At 40.6% G+C, this 22,706-nt stretch overlaps 1 protein-coding gene across 2 annotated transcripts in view; it reads left to right on the plus strand.

Annotated features, from left to right (window-relative positions):
* The window catches only part of CACNA2D1 (calcium voltage-gated channel auxiliary subunit alpha2delta 1), a 697,188-nt gene that overhangs the window by 668,985 nt on the left and 5,497 nt on the right, over positions 1 to 22,706 (plus strand). The window contains exons 32-39 of one of the 2 annotated variants that reach the window (XM_075064440.1): positions 144 to 215; positions 1,771 to 1,923; positions 2,015 to 2,067; positions 5,411 to 5,466; positions 5,598 to 5,727; positions 8,061 to 8,173; positions 12,732 to 12,814; positions 14,393 to 14,481. In XM_075064440.1, the coding sequence (XP_074920541.1) occupies positions 144 to 215; positions 1,771 to 1,923; positions 2,015 to 2,067; positions 5,411 to 5,466; positions 5,598 to 5,727; positions 8,061 to 8,173; positions 12,732 to 12,814; positions 14,393 to 14,481 (749 nt within the window). The remainder of the gene's footprint in view (positions 1 to 143; positions 216 to 1,770; positions 1,924 to 2,014; positions 2,068 to 5,410; positions 5,467 to 5,597; positions 5,728 to 8,060; positions 8,174 to 12,731; positions 12,815 to 14,392; positions 14,482 to 22,706) is intronic. The other variant, XM_075064441.1, reaches the window with a different exon arrangement.

Below are 22,706 nucleotides of genomic sequence, written 5' to 3' on the forward strand. Positions count from 1 at the left end.
GTGATATGGCCATTAAAAAACCTAATGCAGTTTTAGGATGCATCAGGCGAGGTATTTCAGGGATTGTGTCTGGCTGCTTGGAAAGAGAACCGTTTTCTATATCTTTCCTCAAAAAGATACTTTTTTTTCCTCCCTTGTAATAGCACCTGGATTGTGTTGTTCTTGATGACGGTGGATTTCTTTTGATGTCAAATCAGGATGAATATATCCAACAGGTATATGTGTTTTTAAATTCATGCAGTTAAACATGAGACTGACTGACTTCTTCATTAAGACAGAGAGTTTTATAATTAAAAATGACCTGTTAACCTAAGTTCACTGTACAAAGACAGAGTGTGGCTGTTCATTTACCTCATTTCGTTTATTTAAATCACGGTTATCAGAGTTTGAGGTGATGAATCACAGACTCATGTCCAAACCACAAAGAAAATTTGCCAAATCTCAAATTTAATATAATTTGCTAGCTTTTGTCACTGCCTTAGTGGTGACTTGACGTGTCTAGGCCTGCACTAATGTGGACCTGGTTATAGTGATTTAAGGGAGTGAATAAGAAATAGGGATGAAGAGTTTGCATTGTTTCCCTGAGACAGACTGCTTGAAACACATAGAGATAACGTAGTGTAAGTGCCTGGAGCACAGAATTATTCTGTGTTAATGTATGAGAACATGAAGATGTTATATATTTTTCTATGAAAAAAAATTAAAATTTTTCCAGTACTTTTTTGAGCTTCTGTCAAAAAAAAAAATATATTTTGGTTTTCAGTTGTGGAAAATGTCCATTTACTCAAAAAGCCATTTTTCATCAAAAAAAGAGTTCTGTGAATTTTTTTTCTATCAAATCTAATTGTTACACTGAAGAATTGTTGCATAAGGAATCTATTTCACGAGACTGCAACATATTATCGTCACCATCATCATGTCTTGGTGTTATGACATCACAGTGCAAAGTTGCAGTGCAATAACTGTTGTTTGATGAGACACAACTATAGTCAGTTACGTAATGGAAGGTAAGATCCCAGTTCAGCTGGAAAGCCAGAGCATGGGAAATGTTGATCTCTGGAGAAGATGGTGGTGGGGTGCAGCAGCCTACTTTTCCTCAGAGGCAGAATTCAGGAATTATATGGTAAATATGCCACAGAAGCATCTTTTGGGTGGTTCTGCTTTTTTCCACATAGAAAAAAAGAGGTAAGCACTATATAGGAGTTACTGAGATAGTATGTGAACAGATTTGGGTAACTGTTGATGGAATGAGTACAAATATTAGGGGGAAATGCAAACTACCGTCTAATCACATCAAGAGTTGAATATTCAAAAATGGCCTTGGAATCTGCACCTAAAATATTGCACGTGCAGTCATTTGTTCATAGGGAAAAAAACCTAAAAACTCAGAGTAGATATGGAAATAAGTTGATGCTCCTGTGAAAAATAAGTATCTTATGGGTTTTATATTATTTATAATAATAACAATGAACCAAATCATGTAGCTGTAAATCAGGCCAAACTTCCCCTGAAGTCATTTAGAGTTTTGCCTGAGGAGGTCTGGAAAACAATTTATTATTTTATAGAATGTAAAGTAAATGTAAAATTAACATAAAATGAAAGACTTTTGTAATTTATCACCATACATCCCATAATAAGAATGATAGGATTTACACCTTCTTTTAATTCAGCAGCATTGTTCAGTATATGTAAATTATATGCATATTATTTATCATGTGACATCCGTTTAAAAGTGTTTAAACTCATCTTTTTTACAATTTTCTGCACCAGATTGGACGATTCTTTGGTGAGATTGACCCTGACCTGATGCGAAATCTTATTAACATGTCCTTATATGCCTTTAACAAGTCTTACGACTATCAGTCTGTGTGTGATCCCAAAGAAGAACCAAAGCAAGGAGCTGGTCTTCGTTCTGTATATGTGGTCAGTATCCCCTTGCCACATAATCAGCATTCCCCTTACCTATATGCAGATGCTTGTCCTAATGGTGCAATCTTTGTACTTCATTTTGTAGCCTACAGTAGCAGATATTTTGCATGTTGGATGGTGGGCCTCTGCAGCTGCCTGGTAAGTTCAAATATTCTAGTAATGTTTATACCAAAGTCGTAATTAACAATTCAGCAAAAAGAAAATGTATTTGGTAACAAATAGTTTCTTCTTTCTAAAGTGGCTATGTATGATAATAACAGACTTTTGAATTCTTAGGAGCTAGTCTGGAGTCTTAAGGGCTGGTACTACTTCTGCAGCCTCATACAATGAACATTTTTAGTAACCTCCTCAGATCCTTGAAAACTTCATTTTATTGATCTTAAAGCAAAATGAGACTTCCCAGACTTTGTAATTCTCTGTTGGCAAGCTAAGGGTGGGAGGGATAGGTCAGTGGCTTGTGCATTGGCCTGCTAAATCACAGGGTTGTAAGTTCAATTCTTGAGGGAGTCATCTGGGGCAAAGATCTGTCAGGCACAGTACTTGGTCCTGCTGTGAAGGAGGGCTGGACTTGATGACCTTTCAAAGTCCCTTCCAGTTCTATGAGATAGGTATATCTCCATATTCAAAAAAAAAACTGCATAGGTGCAGGAGTTGGTTTGGGTTGAGCCATCTTTAATCTAGGATGCTGCCATGCAGCTTTCAGATGGACTTGTTCAATTCATAATTCAGTACACTGTATTGTTCTTTTTCAAGTGCGTGATTAAATAAGTAGGTTGAAAAAGAGTCAGTTTTTGAGGTGTGTCTGAATCATTTTGTTAATCGCATAAGGGAATCTATTGGAAAACATAAGCAAGTCCTATTTCAGAGCACCAGATGCCATTAAAATACATTGTTTGATAATGTAACTCACTGAAAGTTGCTCATTGAAAGAGTCAATTGGTTTTGTTCATTTTCTTTTTTATCGAAGATACTATTAACTAGTGATACTGTTTCAAGGAAGAAGCCACATTAAAACAATATAGTATAACAGCTTGTTTCCATTTTTTTCCCTTTGCTCAATTTAAACAACAAAACTATACTTCCTCTGCAAGAACAAAAGGAATGTTGGGTAATGTTCCAGCAACATATACCTTGGAGACTATCATAGAACAGGAAAGAGGGAATGGCAGTCAATTTTAACTTTTAGAACTACTGGATGAAATCCTGGTTCTCATGAACTCAGTGAGAATTTTGGGATTGACTTCAGCGGAGTCAGGATTTCACCTCTTAACTGTTTTAATGGTTACTGTATTTAGCTAAACATAATACCGAATAAATATAGAAACTGATCTAAAACTCCACACCACAGACTTGTCTCATTTTGGAATTAAATCTGTGCAGTAATTAGCAATAGCCACAAATTTTTTTTTGCTAGTTTCATAATGCATATATAATGAAATTCAGCCCTGTACAGATTAAGCACCCCAGCGATACCAAAATCATGTGGCAAAAATTTAATTGGGACTTAAGTGGTATGGTCAGCGTCAGGCCTTCTGCACTGGTGTGAAGTTTACACTATGAGATTATCTGTCCATGATAAAGTTTTGTGGTGCATATTCTATAGCACAATAGTAGGTAATTTACACTATTTGGAAGTAAGCATTGCAATATATCACAGCTGAACAAATGTAGAGAGAGCAGTTATCTCACCGATGGCACTGTGCAGACTTTAAATATTTGTTTTTATTATTGGTTACATTTAGTTAAAAGGAACAGTTAAGATCTTTGTTTTCTGGAACAAAAATGAACCTCAAAAACCAGAGATGGGAAATGATCCAAGGATGAAACCTAAGCTCTGCTCAAACAGAGAAATTTGGGTTATCAGTGTTCAAATCAAACTCAGAGGTCTGGACTCAATTTAGACTTGGGTCTTGTTTTCCACAGAGTTTCAGTTGAAAGCGCCACAAGAAAGTGCTTTCATTGGAAATTTTTTAAATGGAATCTAGGCCACAAGCAGGCTGAGAGGCCGTTAGGGAAGTGGAATAGAAAGGGCTGATCAGAGTGCATTTCAGCAAGGCAGCTAGTGAAAGCAAATGCAGAGAAATAGAAGAAGCTGGGTTAAGGATAAACTGTTATGTTTCGGGCAAAAATTTGGAATAGGATAGTGAGTGACAATTTTCAAAGCTTATTTGGGGAGCATGAAGAATCAGTTAAGTATATATCTTCTGTTCTCTGCACTCTGGGAACTTTGAGGCTCTTCCCCATTTTTTCAGGCTTCCTCTCTCTCTCATCCTCAGTGAATTCTGTGATCACTTTCTTTCAAGCTAAAAAGGGCTTGATGAGGACTTCCTTCTGGGTCAGCCAGTGGAGTCACTGTTGAATGACATGAGGTTTCTCGTCATTCCTACAGACAAGCAGGTGGCCCATGCAGTAATCCCAGTCTGGATGTTATATAAACATACCCAATGTTTGATGCAGTATTGCAGAGCGCTATCCACAGAAATAACTGGCAGATATATTTTCTTAACAAATATATGAGGCTATGGAGGAAGCAGTTTGAAGGTTCATCAAGACTGGCATTTATGAGTAGTAGAATATATGGGGGAGTAGAGTGCCACAATAATAGACTAGGACAGATCTGATGGCAGAAGTAAGGCCTGGAAGGTGAGGACAAGAAGTTTAAAGTTAATGAAGAAGGAGCTGGGGGAGGGAATCAAAGAGACGGAGTGATGAGGGAAGGAATTTAATTATAGTGGTTATGGTAGCAGGGGTTGGGCATTGTGGATGACAGACTAACCAGAGAGGAAGAGGTTCCAATAATTGAAATAGGAATGATGTGGGTATGAACGCAGAAAAGTAGGAGCTTAGTGTTATCTGAGTTAAGCTTAATTTTTTTGCAGCATTGGGGAAGAAATGACAGGGATAGGCTGAAGTGCAGAAGTGGAGATAGAAATACAAGTTGCCATCACAGAGATGACTTTTATATGAAATGGTTAGAATACTCCAGCATTTATGTGCCTCACAGGAGGGTTGTGAGGCTTAATCACTGGAAAATACCAGAAGCCCCTTAGAGCTATGTATAACTATTGTCATTTAAGGATCCTAGTTAGTTGAAATGTGAGATATATCTCAGGATTCCTGTTTAAAATTCTGCGGAGATCTTAAGGGATGACAATTAAACTGCTCTTCAGCATCTCTGCTAGCTGAATTATGAGTTAAAGGGGCACTGAACATTGATTGTCAAATAAAAAGATAATGTGAGACAGTAGCTGAAGGGGAAGAAGAGGGTGACTGACAAAATGTAAGATATTAAAGAAACACATTCATATTCATTGGTATAAGTGCAATTAAGCTATGTCGTTGCTGCTGTTATTAACCATTATTTTTATCCCAGTGGTATTTAGAGTCTCCTGTAAACAGTCAGGTCTCCCATATTAGCAAAATTATGTTTAAAGGAGAGGTAAATAACTATTTCATTACCAAACTATTTTTCTGTGCTCAGGTCTATCTTGCAACAGCTGTTTTTGGGTCTGACTTTTCCACGTTTCCTCGAGGCAGGTAAGGCAAGACTCAGGTTTGTTAAAGGGTCAACTTTGAATGAACTAGAAGATAAGAATCAAGGTACCACCCAAATTCTGCTCACTCCATTATATGAGTTGAAAGTGTTTCTGTTTTTTCTTTCTCCTCAGCGGAATCAGATGATGATGATTACGCTACTATCCCATCCAAACAGAGCTGCATTACTGAACAAACTCAGTATTTCTTTGAAAATGATGATAAATCCTTTGGTGGGATTGTAGACTGTATAAACTGTTCCAGGTAAATTTTCAACTTTGAATACAAAATGTAAAGAGGAGCCTTTTTTGTGCATATTAATCTTAGAAGGAGGTAATTACATTACTGTCTGAAGGATAAACTATACTGTGTCATAACCTTATCACATGTATGTGGGAAAGATAAAGATATGCATACATATGTGTATTGTAGTACATACATGACAAAATGTATATGTATGTATTAGTATAGAATGAAACAGCAATAATGGTGCACAGAATCATTTTACCCCAAGTTGTGTTTTTCTGTTTTTGGGACTGTCTCCATGTATATTTTAATAGGATAATTGGTGTTTAATGCATTTTAATCCTAATTTTTTTCACTGTATTTTTTTCTAATTTATTAATTGAAATTCTTGAGTTCTATCAAAGATATTCAGAACTGACGGGGGTTTTTTTGTGCATTCCATTATCAGTTTAAATGCAGATAATGTTAAAGTGTTGATCACCTTTTTCATATTTTGCCTTGAGTTGTCCAATAGCGCTGCTGCTGCTCTCATTAAAGGTGTTACAATCTCAATATAATTTTGAGAGACTTGAAAATTTCTTCTATCCTGTTATTAGATTAACAGATTTTATTAAGTGAAAGATTATAAAAATTACCATAGAATTAACATATTCAAAAAAAGGAGACATTTGAAGACCTCTGTGTAGACAGATTTGTGATAATTCAGTTTAAAATCCTTAAAGAAACATAAAGCTACAAATGGATAAAAGAGAGGACATTTAGGATGTGTTATAAGCACAGCACAGATATGGCACAAGTGATGTAAGTGTACAAGGTAAGAAATGATCACCAGCATTATCTTTATTAAAGAGAACGTTTCCGGCTGTGGAATAGCGAGAGAGAGAAGTCAGAGTGGGAAACACAGAGCTGAGCACCTCATTAGCATGATGAGAATTGTATTTAAATCCTCGTCTCCTCCATGCCACTTTGTTCTGTGATGGTTTTTTTTAAATCTGGCACTCTTGAGAATACTGGAGTGGATGTGCAAGTGTCTCAAGCCTTGGTTCCTCCACTCCATGCCAAAAAGTAAGCATGTTTTTGTGCTTACTGCTTCCCTTTATATTTGCCCACATGTGCTCTCTGCTCACCCTTCCCCTGGAGCGTAATAACCTTACACACAATTTTGTACCTCATGCCAGAGCCTACAGAAACAAGGGCTGAGAGTTGTTAGCAATTTCTGAAAGTGTTGGAGACAACAGAACTGCTATAAACAGCCAAGCCTTGAAGAACACCTGGAAAATGTTTCATAGGGTATTTCAATCCAGCAACGTACACACAAGGAATTGGACACAATCACAACACAGGGTCAAATACTGAATTCCATAAAGGGTAGAATGGTGCTGCTGTGGACAGAAACAGAGCCATCTTCAGAGATTCTCTTTCACTGATTTATTCAGAAGAGATGTTTGGGCCCCTAAAATGGCCAACTAGTGTGAATGAGTCATTTGTAAAATTACAGATGACCTGAAGGAGTTGTTGGGTCAAATTTAGCCATTGGGATAAACTCCACTGAGGTCAATGAAGTTTTGTCCACTTACACTAAAGGATACATTTTGCCTGTTTTTGTTAGATGTGCACAAAAGTGTGTCAGGAAGCCAGTTACACTTAAATAGCCCTCTAAATTCAGACCAACATAAAAGCTTTTCTTCAGCAATTAGAAAATATTCTCTTTGTCACTGAATTGTACATTATTTCTCAGCTCACTTGGATGCTTATTTACATCTATCTAGCCATCCATCTAGCTGTCTAAGTATACGGAATAAACACCTGAAAATAAGCCAAGGAAGTGCATAAATTCTCTTAACTATAGTATATCACATCTCTTTTCGATACAGTGTTTCTCCAATACATTATATTCTAACTGAAAAGGTTCATTTGGATTTCTAAAGACGTCCGTATTCTCACTACTCGTATTAAACCCTCATTTCCTCTCCTGTTTAGAGTGGCTTTTCTTTTCACGCCGCATTGACAGTAGAGAAATTGTAGCCGAACTGTAGGTTTCACTTCTTGGTGGAGTTACTGATTTAGCAGCATGCAACTTGCTGCTTAGTGGTATAAGGTCACCCTGTGCCCTTTTTCCATTTTTTAATCACAGCATCTGCTCTAATGTAGAACAACACTCCTGTCAATAAAGATTACAAAATTTCCCCTTGAATGGTCCTTGCTATTTTTAAAAAAGACCAGCTGTCCCTTGTATAGCAGTCTAGTTCAATCTATAAAGTTGTGTTACCTGTGATCTCTTTAGTGAAGGTAACAAGCCCCTGAAGATATATTGTTTGCTGTTTTTAACTAGAGTTGTGTTTCTTTTTCAGACTTTATCATGCAGAAAAGCTTTCACACACCAATCTAGTATTTATAATTAGTGACAGCCAACGGATGTGCCGCTCCTGTGACCCAAAGCCATTGATGCAAGCAGAAAAGCCGGGTATCCTTTAAAGTCAGAACTTCTAGTGGCATAAACTGATGTATGTTGACCAAATATTAGAACAGGATTTGGAGAAATATGGCTTATTTATATACGTTTCTGTGACACACATCACTATAGTATCTGAGTCAGCAGATGATTATCAGATACATTTTGTATACAACAAACATAGCATAGACTAAATAGGAATGATTTCAAAGTGTTAAGAATTTTTATGTGCATGTAGTTCATATGCTGGTCCTAATACCTGTTCCCAGACTGTGTTACCAGGCAAAATCTTCTGAAGCCCATGCACTGGAATGACTTGTCAGTTGGTGGGGGCAGCCATCAGTGAAGTATATAATGGCCTGTTGTCATAGTACCCTGCAATTGGTGCAACTTGCAGGAAGCAGGCCTTTCTTCAGAGGACCAGAAGGTGCATCTCAAGCTCCTCAGTTTGTCACACAACTTGGTGACTGACCTAAAGAAATAGAAGGGGAGAGGCCAGAGCTTAACAGTTACATGCTACCTGAGGTGCTGAAGACCATTAAGCACAATCACTTGCTAGTTTCCCTCCCCTCACTGTGGGGAGAAAGTAAGAAGTGAAAAGCCCCTATTCATGTGTATTGGGTGCTCTGGCATCTGTGGCCATTCTGAGTAAAGCTGACAGGGTAAAGAGAAATGCCTCTGCTGACACGCGCAAGCCAGAAGGCACAGCCCAAGGCACAGGTAATGGGACCAGGCCCCACCAATCTGTCTAGTGTGGCTAACACACTGCAGAGTGCAGGAATACCTGTTGCCCATAGGTCATTCTGCTGGGGAGGGAGCTGTTCTGGCCATGGAGGCTGCAGTAAGTCTGTTTGCCAGAGCTGGGGCTTCTTCATAGACTGCAGAAGGCACAGAGCAGGGAATACAAGCAGAGTTCAGGGCAGAGCCCTGCAATGGGACTGGGATTCCACGGCTCCCGCAGGGCCAGGTGCCATAATAGCGGGTAAAATGTACTTCGTTGCGGGATTGGGTGGGCAAAAAAAAGTAGGCTGTGGTAATTTGTAGAAAACACCACATCTCTCAGTGTGTCATAAATAGAATTTCTGCAATGTAAAACAAGTTTCTCTTTTTTTTAAATAAAGGTTTTAATACTTAAATTTAAGTGCAGGATAGAAAGAGATTTGATATCTATTATAACAGGAGTTAAAGTATTTTTATATGGTTGAAGCAAGATTTGATTTCTTCTAATAGTAAAAGTTGTCTATACTAACCAACCGTCTTTTTGTTTGATTGGTTTTTGTTTTGGTTTGGTTTTTTAGTAACATGGGGGAATCTGTAAAAGCAGCAAAGAGCCTGTGGCACCTTATAGACTAACAGACATTTTGGAGCATGAGCTTTTGTGGATGTCTCTCTTGTGGGATTTTCAGGATCTAAGGCTTTTTCCAGGTGGGAGCAGGATAAAAATGAAAGAAACAAAGCAGGAGCGGCTGAGAATGGATGTTGCAGGATGGGATGGGAATGAGACTTAAAAAATAGCCCCATGGAGGGCTCTAATATAGAGCACTTAGCACAAGTTCCCTCTAGCCTCCAGCGCACTATTCTAAGTTATGGCAGCTTTCCCCCTGTTGTCTATGGGCTGCTCAGGACTATAGCTGCTACTTCTCATCTCCATCCCTGGTAAAGACATCCCATATGCCATAGCGACAGGAGCAGCATAGGGCAGCATGTATTGTGCCAGGGGAATTCTCCTTACACTCTTCTTGACCCTTATGCACACTGAAGTGGCGTTCAGGTCCTGAGGAAAAGGGCCAAAATCTGTCCAATTAACCCAGACAGTAGAAAAATATTGCAGCCAGAAATACATATTCCTGACATGCAAAGAGGTCCATGAGGAGACATTTGCAAATCCCCATAAAAGCATTGCTGCTCCTGTACCTGACAATAAAGCTGATTATGTTGGAGATGATGGAAATCCCTCGGCACAACTGCTACGTTAAGTATCACATTAATTACGATACTGGAATTCTGTCTGCACTTCCAGTGAAAGGGAGGTTATATCAGTGGAGGCAGGATCAGGGGCACTATAGCACCAGGTAAATGCAGGCTGCTACTCTGACCAGCTTGGTTCCATGTCAGTTTGATTAACTATGGGTACTGTCTAAGGTTATCTACAAGGCCTGCTGCACAAAATAAAGCAAGTTTAATAAGAAACAATGTAACTTTCCCATAGGGCATTTTACATCACAGGGCTAGGGGCAGTAGATGAAAGCTTGACCAGCTGGCTGGACTAATTTTTCACTAAATGAATTGTTGTATGTATTATTCACCTGAGCTGCAGTAAGCCAAGCTTTCTTTTTCATAACCAGGGCCCATTGTGAAATGCAGATGTAGCATGACAGCACAGAGATGGGAGTGCTATTCATCTGTAGGTGTTTATTAGGTTCCATTTCCTGCTGTCTGGTTGGAATATGCTAATATTGATGGCCTTTTAAGTTATCATCCCTGTTTCGCACTCTCTTTTCTCCCACAACATAAATCTCATCACATATAAACCACCATGGCATCAGTGGGTGGGTGGATACTGCTAAGATGTAAATTAGGGAAGAAATTAACTGTATGTTGTCTTTTCATTTATTTATTTTCTAACATTTTAGACTTAGGACCAAATCCCATGCCATCTTGCATCCTTGATACAGTAAACTGGATTGTGCTTTGTCTTGCATTGGGACAGTTGCAAAAGTGAAATATTAACCTCAAGATCCAGTTCCATGGTGTGTCTAGGGGGCTTGTATCAGGGCATAGAATTGTCCCAATCTGTATGAAGCAGAATAACTCAGTGGATGGGGCATTACCCAGGTTTCAGGAGACCTAGGTCCTATTCCTTTTTCTGCCATTGATCTGACGAGTGACCCTGAGTATGCCATTTCATCTGTTTCCCTTTGCACTCTAAAACTGAAACCCAAAGAAAATATTTGTCCCTTACTGTGGGCTGGTCTACACTGAATTGCCGTAGCTACATCTCTCAGGGATCTGAAAATCCACACCTCTGAGACATAGTTAAGCCAATCTTCTGTTGACCTAGCTACCACCTTCTGGAGAGAAGGATTAACTATAGTGATAGGAGAACCCCTCCTATCATTGTAGTAAAGCATTCTGGTTTTAGATTAACTGTTTTTCCCATATACAGTCTTGCGGTTTGTTATCTTTATTATCTTATTTAGGAGCACTGGAAGGTTATCCTATATGTCATAGAAGCGTAGGACTGGAAGAGACCATCTAATCCAGTCCCATGCACTCATGGCAGGACTAAGTATTATCTAGACCATCCCTGACAGGTGTTTGGCTAACCTGCTCTTAAAAATCTCTAATAATGGAGATTCCACAACCTCCCGAGGCAATTTATTCCAGTGCTTAAACACTCCAACAGTTAGGACGTTTTTCCTAATGTCCAACCTAAACCTTCTTTGCAGCAATTTAAGCCCATTGCTTCTTGTCCTATCTTCTCCCTCCTCCTTATAACAACCTTTTATTTACTTGAAAATTGTTATCATGTCCTCTGACGGTCTTCTCTTCTCCAGACTAAACAAACCCAATTTTTTCAGTCTTCCCTCAGAGGTCATATTTTCTAGACCTTTAATTGATTTTTTTTTGTTCTTCTCTGGACTTTCTCCAATTTGTCCACATCTTTTCTGAAATGTGGCACCCAGAACTGGACACAATACACCAGTGGAAGCCTAATCAGTACAGAGTAGAGTGTAATAATTCCTTCTTGTGTCTTGCTTAACAACACTTCTGCTAATACATCCACGAATGATCTTTCTTTCTTTCTTTCTTTCTTTCTTTCTTTCTTTCTTTCTTTCAACAGTGTTACACTGTTCACTCATATTTACCTTGTGATCCTCTCTGACCCCCAGATCCCATTCCACAGTACTCCTTCCTAGGTAGTAATTTCCCATTTTGAATGTATGCAACTTCATTGTTCCTTCCTAAGTGGAGTACTTTGCATTTGTCCTTATTGAATTTCATCCTATTTACTTCAGATCATTTCATCCTCCTTGCAATCCCTCCCAGCTTGGTATCATCCACAAACTTTATAAGTGTACTCTCTATGCCATTATCTAAATTATTGATGAAGATATTGAACAGAACCAGAACTGAGCCCGGTGGGGCCCCAATCGCTATGCCCTTGACTGTGAGTCACTGATAACTACTCTCGGGGAATGGTTTTCTAGCCAGTTTTGCACCCACCTTATAGTAGCTCCATCTAAGTTGCATTTCCCTAGTTTGTTTATGAGAAGGTCATGTGAGACAGTATCAAAAGTCTTGCTCAAGTCAAAATAAAGCACGTTTGGTTTCTATTAATTCCATTTTCTTTAATAGGGGACAGTAACAGTGGGTGGTTAATGTGATGCAATCAACATCATCACAAAGCCATAGCTGACAAAGCATGTGTCACGGAGGAGGCCATAAGTATTTGACACTACTTAAACTTCTTGTGATAGTAAAAATAAAAACAAAATGTTGCTGCTGCTGCTGCTGCTAATGTGTTGTACGCAGGAAAAGAATGTTACATTCCTTAGCCAAAGATCAGATGAAGGGCCAAATCCTTGTGAAATGGTGAAGCAGCCCAGATACAGAAAGGGGCCTGATGTCTGCTTTGATAACGATAAGGGGGTAAGGTTGAAGTCTTAAGGCATTAAGATTCTGAGATAGTGTCTTTCCATGTAAAAGCAGTTCTAGGAGATGTTTCAGAACAACAATAAAACCTGTGTTCTCGTGTACCTGACATCTGATTATATAACCTATCTCTCATTAAACATACTCTTCACTCTGAACCATAGTCACTTTATTTCAAATGTTCCATGATTAACAGAAAATTAACAGCTGCTTTCTTATCTGCCTTTCTTGTAAACACTGCACTTTCACACATGATTCCTGGCAATAGTAATAAGTCAAGAAATCTAGTGCTCTGCACGTGATGGTGCCAAAGACAATTCCCCCATGGCTCTGGGAAGCACTCAGATGGTTATCCTGGTTATTTCTCTAATCTATAAGCTTTGTTCATTTGTATTTCTGAATACTGAAAAGATACATAGGGCCAGATTTTTAAAGGCAGCTAAGCACCTAAAGGCTTTTAAAAATCTGGACCTTAAAACATTCTATTTCAGGATGTCATGCCTCTTAGGAATACAAATCCGTTCTTCAGGGAAGAAAAAATTGAGGGATAATTTGTTAGCCTTTTCACTTCCATGTTTAAATATTGTATGAAATAGAGAAAAGCAATCCAAAATGTTATGTCAAATCTTAACTAATAGGTTGTTGAACTGTGTGTTATCTAAAAATGCAAATCTCAGTGGTTACTTCTTATCCACAATGCTGTCTTCTCTCAGGGCCCAATCATGCAAGGTGAAGAGAGCTCTCTAGCCTTCAGTGAAGACAGTGGGTATTGATGGTACTTGGCATTTTGAAGCATTTGTCCCCAAAACTGTAGATTTAATTTTTTAGAAGCTGCTTTTACACCAAATGAGTTAATAGCTATGAAGGGTTTGCAGAAGGCAATTTAATAGTAAATTTTTACTTTTTTAGGAACTATTCATTGTTTCATGTTGAATACCTGTCTACATTCCTAAACCTGTCCTTCCCTTAGTTAGTAGCCAGATACCTAGAGGGGTTATTTTCAACCAAGAGGACCAGACAAATGGTTATGTAAAAGCAATCGCCAGCGCCACTGTTTGATCCTGTTGTTACAATGTGTTGAGAGTTGATATAGCTAAATCCAAGGAGACATAATGTCTCAGATGTTCATGATGCTTACGCAAGCCTTAGGAGTGAATGCATTTTCTTTCAAACCCTCTTGTGTTTACAAACAAAGTATTCTGTTAAGAAAAAAACACCTTTCTTTTTGATCAGCAATTGCAAAAAAATTGGCTTCCTCAGGGACTGAAAAACAGTCAGAAATGTATAAACTTTTCCAACAGATGTCAGTCCAGGTGTTATTGTGTGTGAAAGTACAACTCTTGCTCACTAGCTTGATGTGCTAATTGATGTGTAAATCATGTGTTCTCTGTAACAGTGGACTATTTTGGTTAAGTTTATTTGCAGTACTCACTATGATTCTCTTGCTCTTGAGTGGATGCTTTCACATTAACTCTGCTAACTGCCAGCAAACTGCATGAAATCTCATCTTGTATGTCTTTTTTTCCTGTGTTTTCTTTCCTTTCCTCTACTTGCTACTTTGCCTGTTGTTGATAGGATCAGCCTATATGCACAACGAGTCGTGCCTCTGCCATGATGTCCGCTCCTATCTTCATTTTTCTGCAAGTTTTCATATGGTGTGGATGGTCAGTTACTTTCTCTAATTTTTGTTTTGTTTTGTTTTGGTTCTTTGCATAAAAGAGTAAAAATCTTTTTTCCTAACTAAGCCCATGAAAGAAAATTAAATGAAATGGGTCCCCAAAACAGCAACCTGGAACAAATTCCTATAGCAATTTAAGTAAAAATTAAAAAGCCCTGTCCAAAGCCTTGTAAATCAGAATTAATAGAACTGTGGGGATCGCCCCCAAAGAGTCAGGAACCTGCCTGCTCTGAAGGGCTGCAATATTTGAGCTTCTTTCATATCGCTGTCATTACCTTCCATGCTAGCCCTTCAAAATGTTTATTGCTTCCTATGCTCCCGGTAAAGGTGAAAATGAGGAAGAAGAAAAAGAAGACATCTAGGACAAAGTTTCTGCATAGAAATAAGCAGAGGTACAAAGTAGCTGGAAGAGACTATAGTTCCTGAAAATCTAAAACTATACATGGCACAGCATAACTGAATCCTGTGTTTAGGGTTTGCTGTGGGGAGAGGGTAACTCAGTGGTTTGAGCATTGGCCTGCTAAACCCAGGGTTATGAGCTCAATCTTTGAGGGAGCCACTTAGGGATCTGGGGCAAAATCAGTACTTGGTCCTGCTATTGAAGGCAGGGGGCTGGACTTGATGACCTTTCAAGGTCCCTTCCAGTTCTAGGAGATAAATAAAATTAACAGAGATATACCTATTTATTTTAACATTAGGAGAAGTTCACAGTGTTGCTAAGCCTATACAGTGGTTAATGATCAAAATAACAACACTCATTGCTTGTTATTAGGCATAAAAAATTGTTTACTTTTTTTAACCTAATATCCAGCAAAACACAGTGTCATTGGCTAGTAAAGATACAAGAGAACTTTTGCTTCTAATACAAATATTGATATATGTTTCAGAACACAAGATTCAGCAGTATGAGTCTAGACTAGTGGTTCTCAAAGCCAGTTCACCGCTTGTTCGGGGAAAGCCCCTGGCGGGCCAGGCCGATTTGTTTACCTGCCGTGTCCGCAGGTTTGGCTGATCATGGCTCCCACAGCCGTGGTTCGCCGCTCCAGGCCAATGGGGGCTGCAGGAAGCAGCGCGGACTGAGGGATGTGCTGCCTGCCCTTCCTGCAGCCCCCTTCCCTCAGTGGCAGGTAAACAAACCGGCCCAGCCCGCCAGGGGCTTTCCCTGAACAAGCAGTGGACCGGCTTTGAGAACCACCGGTCTAGAACACTAGTGTATGGAGACATCAGGGTTCATAAAGAAAGCTCAGTCTTTTTCTCCATGTTATGTTTATTAGTTTGAAAACTCTGAGCTACCATTATTGCTAATATACCAAAGCACCGATGATCTGAGTAACATCCTAAAGTATGTTCCTCGTATGGTGGAAGTGTGTGAAAATATAGATAGCAGTATTGGTATAACTTCTTAGCAGCCCACTAGAGGGAGATGCTGCCATGACTATTATTGTAAAGCTAACAATGAAAAGAACAAAGAGAATCATTATGTTATAATGGAAATTAATTTTCAATGTTAAAGTACAGTAGATACATTAAATTTGTTTATAAATGTTCTAAACAATTTTCAGCAATGTTTTAGATAATTTTTTGGAAGGTTAAGTACATAGAGTTATGGTGATAGGATGATATTTATAACTAGGTAAAAAAACCTAAAATCGGTTGTAAGAGTTCATCTTCTTTACTGCCTTTAGTGTTGGAAAAAGCTAAATCCCTTGGACATCAATAAAAAACACTTCATGCTCAGTTTGATAGCTTTTTTATTTTCCTGGGCTTCACATAACGTATTAAACCAGGGGCAGGCTAGGGTGACCAGACAGCAAGTGTGAAAAATCAGGACAAGGGGTGAGGAGTAATAGGAGCCCATATAAGAAAAAAACACCAAGAATCGGGACTGGCCCTATAAAATCAGGACATCACCCTAGGGTGGGCAAACTTTATGGCCTGAGGACCACACTGGGTTTCAGAAATTGTATGGAGTGCCAGTTAGGGGACACTGTGCTTCCCCAACCTGCCTGGTGCCCCTGCCCCCTATCTGACCCCCCCACTTCTCACACCCTGACGGCCCCCCCGGGACCCCTGCCCCATCCACAGCATCTCCCTGTCCCCTAACTGCCCCTCTAACTCCCACCCCGACTGCCCCCTGCTGCCCCATCCAACCACCCCTTCTCCCTGCCCGCCCTGGAACCCCCACCCCCATTTAACTCCCTTGTTCCCCATCCTCTGACCACCCCTGGCCCCTGACCACTCCCCGAACTCCCCTACCCTCTATCCTACCCCCTACCCCTTTCCCTGCCCCCTTACCGAACTGCCTGGAGCACTGGTGCCTGGTGGCATGGCTGCACCATGACAGGCAGCCGCGCCACCTACTGTGCAGCACAGAGCACTGGGTCAGGCCGGGCTCTGGAGCTGCGCTGCCCCAGGAGCTCACAATCCTGCTTCCCAGAGCATTGCATCCATGGCGCAGTGAACTGAGGCTGTGAGGGAGGGGCAGGGGCTAGCCTCCCGGGCCAGGGGCTAAGAGGTTGGACAGAAAGGTCCCATGGTCTGGATGTGGCCGTAGTTTGCCCACCTCTGTATTAAACAGTTTCATGACTAGCAAACATAGGAAGTTGAATAGGTGCAGCTCAAGACTGGGAGGAAGAATTAAAGTTCCTCTCCAACATCAGCCCCATGTAAAACATGAAGACCAGATTCTGACATCTTTACTCACAGTGAGTAGCGCCTTGCTCTATAAGTAGCTTTATTGAAATCAAGTAAGGTATTAATCATACATAAGGGTAGCAGAATCTGCCCCAAAATTAAATTGCTAAGGGGCTAATCCAGTGTCAGCATTCCAAAACTCCCATGGAAGCAAAACCTTACAACACAACTTCAGATGGATTCTCAGCAGCAGTAGATGGAAACTAGGCAAGATGCAAAGTTAACTTTTTGTTTCTCAGTCCAGTTTCCAACCCTTAATAATTCTGTGACTTTGGGTCAGGCTCTCATCTGGTGTAAATCTATATAGCTCTGTTGAAGTCACTGAAACCAAAACTGATTTACACCATTTAACAATCTGGTTAATGAGTTATAGCTTTCTTTTTGTCTTCTTTTTGGGAGGGCACAGCAAAAGGGGTTATCCATGTTATGTACTTGTACTTAGTTGCTTTAAAAAAAAAACAAGGAAAACAGCATGGAAGTATCAGAGCACGCCTGCAACATAGTCAGACTCCCACCAAAGCCAGTGGGTGCTGTGAGACTACTTAACATGTTGCAGGATTGGACTAAATTGAATTTTTCATTTGTGAAATGGACTACCAGTGAAATGATCAACACATCACAAGGCATCACAAGAAAAGTCACTAATATTGCACCAAAAAAACTTTCAATAGGGTGAGTGAGGTGACAACTGTTTTCCAAAAAAAGGCGTATAGTCTACCAATTTTAATACAGGACTTCTTGATCAGGACAGTCTGAAAGTAGTACACAGGAATTATGGCTCCATCTAGTGGCAGAAAATAGCCCGATGTTTACATATGACCAAGAATGGCCCTCAAACTCAATTGTCCTTTGCTGAATCAAGGAGCTGTCCTTACAACATGCAGCTTTCAAAATGTCTTCTATATATGTTAAAAAGCCCAGATTGTAAGCTCTTTAGAGCAGGGAACTTCATTTTTGTTGTGTGTTTATATAGCACCTAACACAATGAGGGTCCTGGTCCATGACAGGGGCTCCTCAGTGCTATTGCAATACAACTAATTAATAATAATAATAATATTTTATAACATGAACTTAAGTTTAGTTGTAGTATGCTTCTGAAGTATTTATATGTTTCTTTGACAGCCCATGCTATCCCCCAGTAGATTGATACATTTACTTTGATGTAAATGTGTGGCTATGTAAAAGCATTGACTGCTAACATGAAGATACTAAATTAGGATCATACTGTATAGTCAGGAAATAAGCCTATATAAAGTTATCATGGTAGGACTGCCTAACTAGGGGAAATAGTGTTTGGATTTGTCTCTCTTCCCACTCTTTCCTCTCAACCCTTGATGTCAAGGCAAACTGGCATCTCTTGAGGCATCTAGATAGACTTTTGTGTAGTGCTGGGGAGGAGCCGGTGGTCATGGTACATGTAGGTACCAGTGACATAGGGAAGGGTAGGAGAGACATCCTGGAAGCCAAATGTAGGCTGCTAGGGAAGAGACTGAAATCCAGGACCTCTATGATGGCATTCTCAGAAATGCTCCCAGTTCCACGCACAGGGCCAGGAAGACAGGCAGAGCTTCAGATTTTCCATGCATGGATGAGACGATGGTGTTGAGAGAAGGGGTTTAGATTCATTAGGAAATGGGGAAACTTTTGGGATAGAGGGAGCCTATACAGGAGAGATGGGCTCCATCTAAACCAAAGTGGAACCAGACTGCTGGCACTTAACATTAAAAAGGTTGTAGAGCAGTTTTTAAACTAGGAGATGGGGGAAAGCCGACTGCAGCAGAGGAGCACATGGATCAGACAGAGACTTCTCTTAGAGGAGAGTCTATTGATAGAGATTCTCTAGGTTTTAGTCAGGAGGAGAGGATGGAAGAGGATAAAGTGTGGGCCAGATCAGATGAGAAACTTTCACATAAAAAAGAATCAGGCTCATCAGAAAAGGGCAGATAAATAAACAGTGACAATTTTTTAAAGTGCTGGTATATAAATGCTAGAAGTCTAAATAATATAGACTGCGTCATGTTAAAGGAGGATATTGATATAATAGGCATCACAGAAACCAGGTGGACTGAGGACAACCAATGAGACACAATCATTCCAGGGTACAAAATATATCAGAAGGACAGAACAAGTCATGGATGGGGGCGGGGAGTAGCACTATATGTGAAAGAAAATGTAGAATCATTTTCTACATTTATATACCATTTTACTTCTAAAATGTAGAAGTAAAAATCCTAAGTGAATCACATGTTCCATAGAATCTCTATGGATAGCAATTCCATGCTCTAATAAGAATATAACAGTAAGGATCTATTATCGACCACCTGACCAGGACATTGATAGTGATGATGAAATGCTAAGGGAAATTAGAGAGACTATCAAAATTAAGAACTCAATAATAGTGGGGGATTTCAATTATCCCCATAGTGACGGGGAACATGTCACCTCAGGACAAAACGCAGAGACAAAATTTCTCAATACGTTAAATGACTGCTTCTTGGAGCAGCTGGTACGGGAACCCACAGGGAGAGAGGCAACTCTCAGTTTAGTCCTGAGTGGAGCACAGGAGCTGGTCCAAGAGGTAACTACAACAGGACCACTTGGAAATAGTGACCATATATAATAACACTTAACATCCCTGTGGTGGGAAAAACCTCAACAGCCCAGCACTGTGCATTTAATTTCAGTAAAGGGAATATTGCAAAAATGAGGGTGGTAGTTTAAACAAAATTAAAGGTTACAGTGACTAAAGTGAAATCCATGCAAGCTGCATGGACACTTTTCAAAGGACCAATAATAGAGGCCGCAATTTCAAATATATACCCCAAATTATAAAGCCACAGTGAAGAACTAAAAAAAGAGGCCACCGTGACTAAACAACCATGTAAAAGAAGCATGAGATTAAAAAAGTTCCATCTTTTAAAAAGTGGAAGTCAAATCCTAGTGAAGGTAAATAGAAAAGGAACATAAACACTGCTAATAAGTGTTTAAATATAATAAAGAAAAGTCAAAGAAAGTTTGAAGAACAGCTAACGAAACTCAAAGGTATAACAAATGTTTTTGGAGTACATCGATAGAAGCCTGTAAAACAACCAGTGGGACCCTGGAGATTGAGATACAAAAGGATATGAAAGTCATTGCAGAGAAACTAGATGATTCTTGCTTCACTCTTCCGACAGCTTGAGGAGAGATTCCAAATCTGAGCGGCCTTTTGTAGTGACAATCGAGGGAAACTGTCACAGATTGATGTGTCACTAGAGGAGATTTTGGAATTAAATTTGATAAAGTCCCAGACCAGATGGCCATTCATCTAAGAGTTCTAAAAGAAACTCAAATGTGAGTGCGGACTATTAAACTATGGTTTGTAACTGTCCTTTAAAAAGGTTTCTGTACCCAGAAGACCGAAGATAGCTAATTGTACGTCAATATTTAAAAAGGGCTCTAGAGGTGATCCCGGCTAATTACAGGACCGGTAAGTCTAACGTATACCGGGCAAATTAGTCGAAATCAATAGTTAAGAAATAAAATGTCGACACCTATAAGAACATAAAATGTTGGCAAAAGTCAACATTGGTTCTGCAAGGAAATCGTGTCTCTACTAATCATTAGAGTCTTTGGAAGGGGTCAAACAAACATGTGGACAAGGCGGGATCCAGTGGACATAGTGTATTTAGATTTCCGAAAGCCTTTGACAAGTTCCCTCACCAAGGCTCTTACAATAAATTAAAGTTGTCATTGGGAAAGGGGAAGCTTTCATGGATGAGAGAGTGGTTAAAGACAGGGAATAACAGTAGGAATAAATGTAAAATTCTCAGAATCCCCCAAGGGTCAGTTTCTAGGACCACATCCTAATTCAAAACTTTTTCATAAAATGATTCTGGAGAAAGGGGTAAAAAGTGGGTGGCAAAGTTGAAGATGATTCTCAAACTGTCAAGATAGTTAAGAGCCAAAGCAGATGCAATGAACTTCAAAAAGATTCTCACAAACCTAAGTGATTTGGGCTGCAAATGGCAAATGAAATTTAAATGGGAAAATGTAATAAGTACATCGTCTTTGAAGAAATACCCCAATTATACATACAATATTGATGGTTGTGCTAAGTTTGCACAACAATCAGGAAAAAGATCTTGGAGTCATTGTGGATAGTCGCTGAAGACATCATTACGCAGTGTCCAGCGGCAGTCAAAGCAAACAACGGAGTTAGGAATCATTAAAAAGGGGATGAAATTAAGACGTGGGTATTTTATTGCCTTATATAATCATGGTACCCCAATCTTGAATTACTGCATACAGATCTGTCTCCTCACATCTGTAGATGACGGACTCACTCGGCAAGCACCTCGCTGTTGTGACTTACAGGAATTAGCCTCTTTGCACTTCCGAGCGCCCTCTGCGAGCCAGTGATACGCCTGCCTCTGGCTCCCGTGTCCTCTCCCTGAACCCAGTGCCCCTTTTCACAGCGGGTGCTGCCCCTTGCAGTAACCCTTCTCTCAGGTTCCTCACCCCGCGGAACCCCACTCCCTGTTATCCCCACCTCGCCTCATATACAGTCTACTCTGCCAGTCATTGTCTGGCCCCTGAGCCTGAGGCAGACTGCATGTATCAGTCCTACAGGGCCGCTGCCAGGCCACGCGCATCAAGCCGTGTGCTTTGGGGCGGCATGCTGCGGGGGCGTTCTGCCGGTGCTAGGAGGGTGGCAGGAGGCTCCGGTGGACCTCTCGAGGCTTCCTGTGGAGGTGCCGTGGTCCTCGCGGCTCTGGTTGGAGCAGTCCGCAGGCATGCCATCGGGAGTCACCAGAGCCGTGGGACCAGCGGACCCTCTGAGGGACGCCTGCGGAGGGTCCACTGGAGCCGCAGAAAGCGGCGAGCAGAGAGCGCCCCCCCCGTTGCTTGCCGCCGTGCTTAGGAGGCAGCAAAAATGCTAAGTGGCTGCAGCCGGTAGAATCATCACTGGCAAGGGGCTGGGTTTGGACCTGCTGCCTTGGCCTACCCTGGGCTGCCCTTGCAACCCCAGTGACCCTGCATTCTGTAGGGCCGCAGCGGCTGGGGCTTTCCAGGCTGGACCTCCCCAGCTTCCCCAGCCCTTGCTTCACCAGGTACCCTGTGTCCCAGGTCCCGCAGGACAGGCCATCAATCCCCCTAATAGCTAGAGAGAAGACTTGTTCTTGCCCTTTTGCTTCTCTACCTTTTAAGGTCAGCTGATTCTGTTTCGGTGATGGCCCTAGCTGCCAGCCCCTCTTCCCTAACCAGCCCAGAATAAAGCTGCTTTCTCCAGCCACAGCCCGCTCCCAGGGGCTGGTTTTAACCCTTCAGGGCAGGAGCAGGGTCCACCCCGCTACAATATCTCAAAAAGATATACTGGCACAGAAATAGGTTTCAGGAGAAGGGCAACAAAATTTAGGGTTTGGAATGGGTCCATATGAGGAGAGATTAAAGAGGCTAGGACACTTTTCAGCTTGGAAAAGAGGAGATTAGGGGGCATTGAAGCAGGTATATAAATACATGAGTGATGTAGAAGAA

Source organism: Chelonoidis abingdonii, chromosome 1 (assembly GCF_003597395.2).
Source record: "Chelonoidis abingdonii isolate Lonesome George chromosome 1, CheloAbing_2.0, whole genome shotgun sequence".
NCBI classification, from domain to species: Eukaryota; Metazoa; Chordata; order Testudines; family Testudinidae; genus Chelonoidis; species Chelonoidis abingdonii.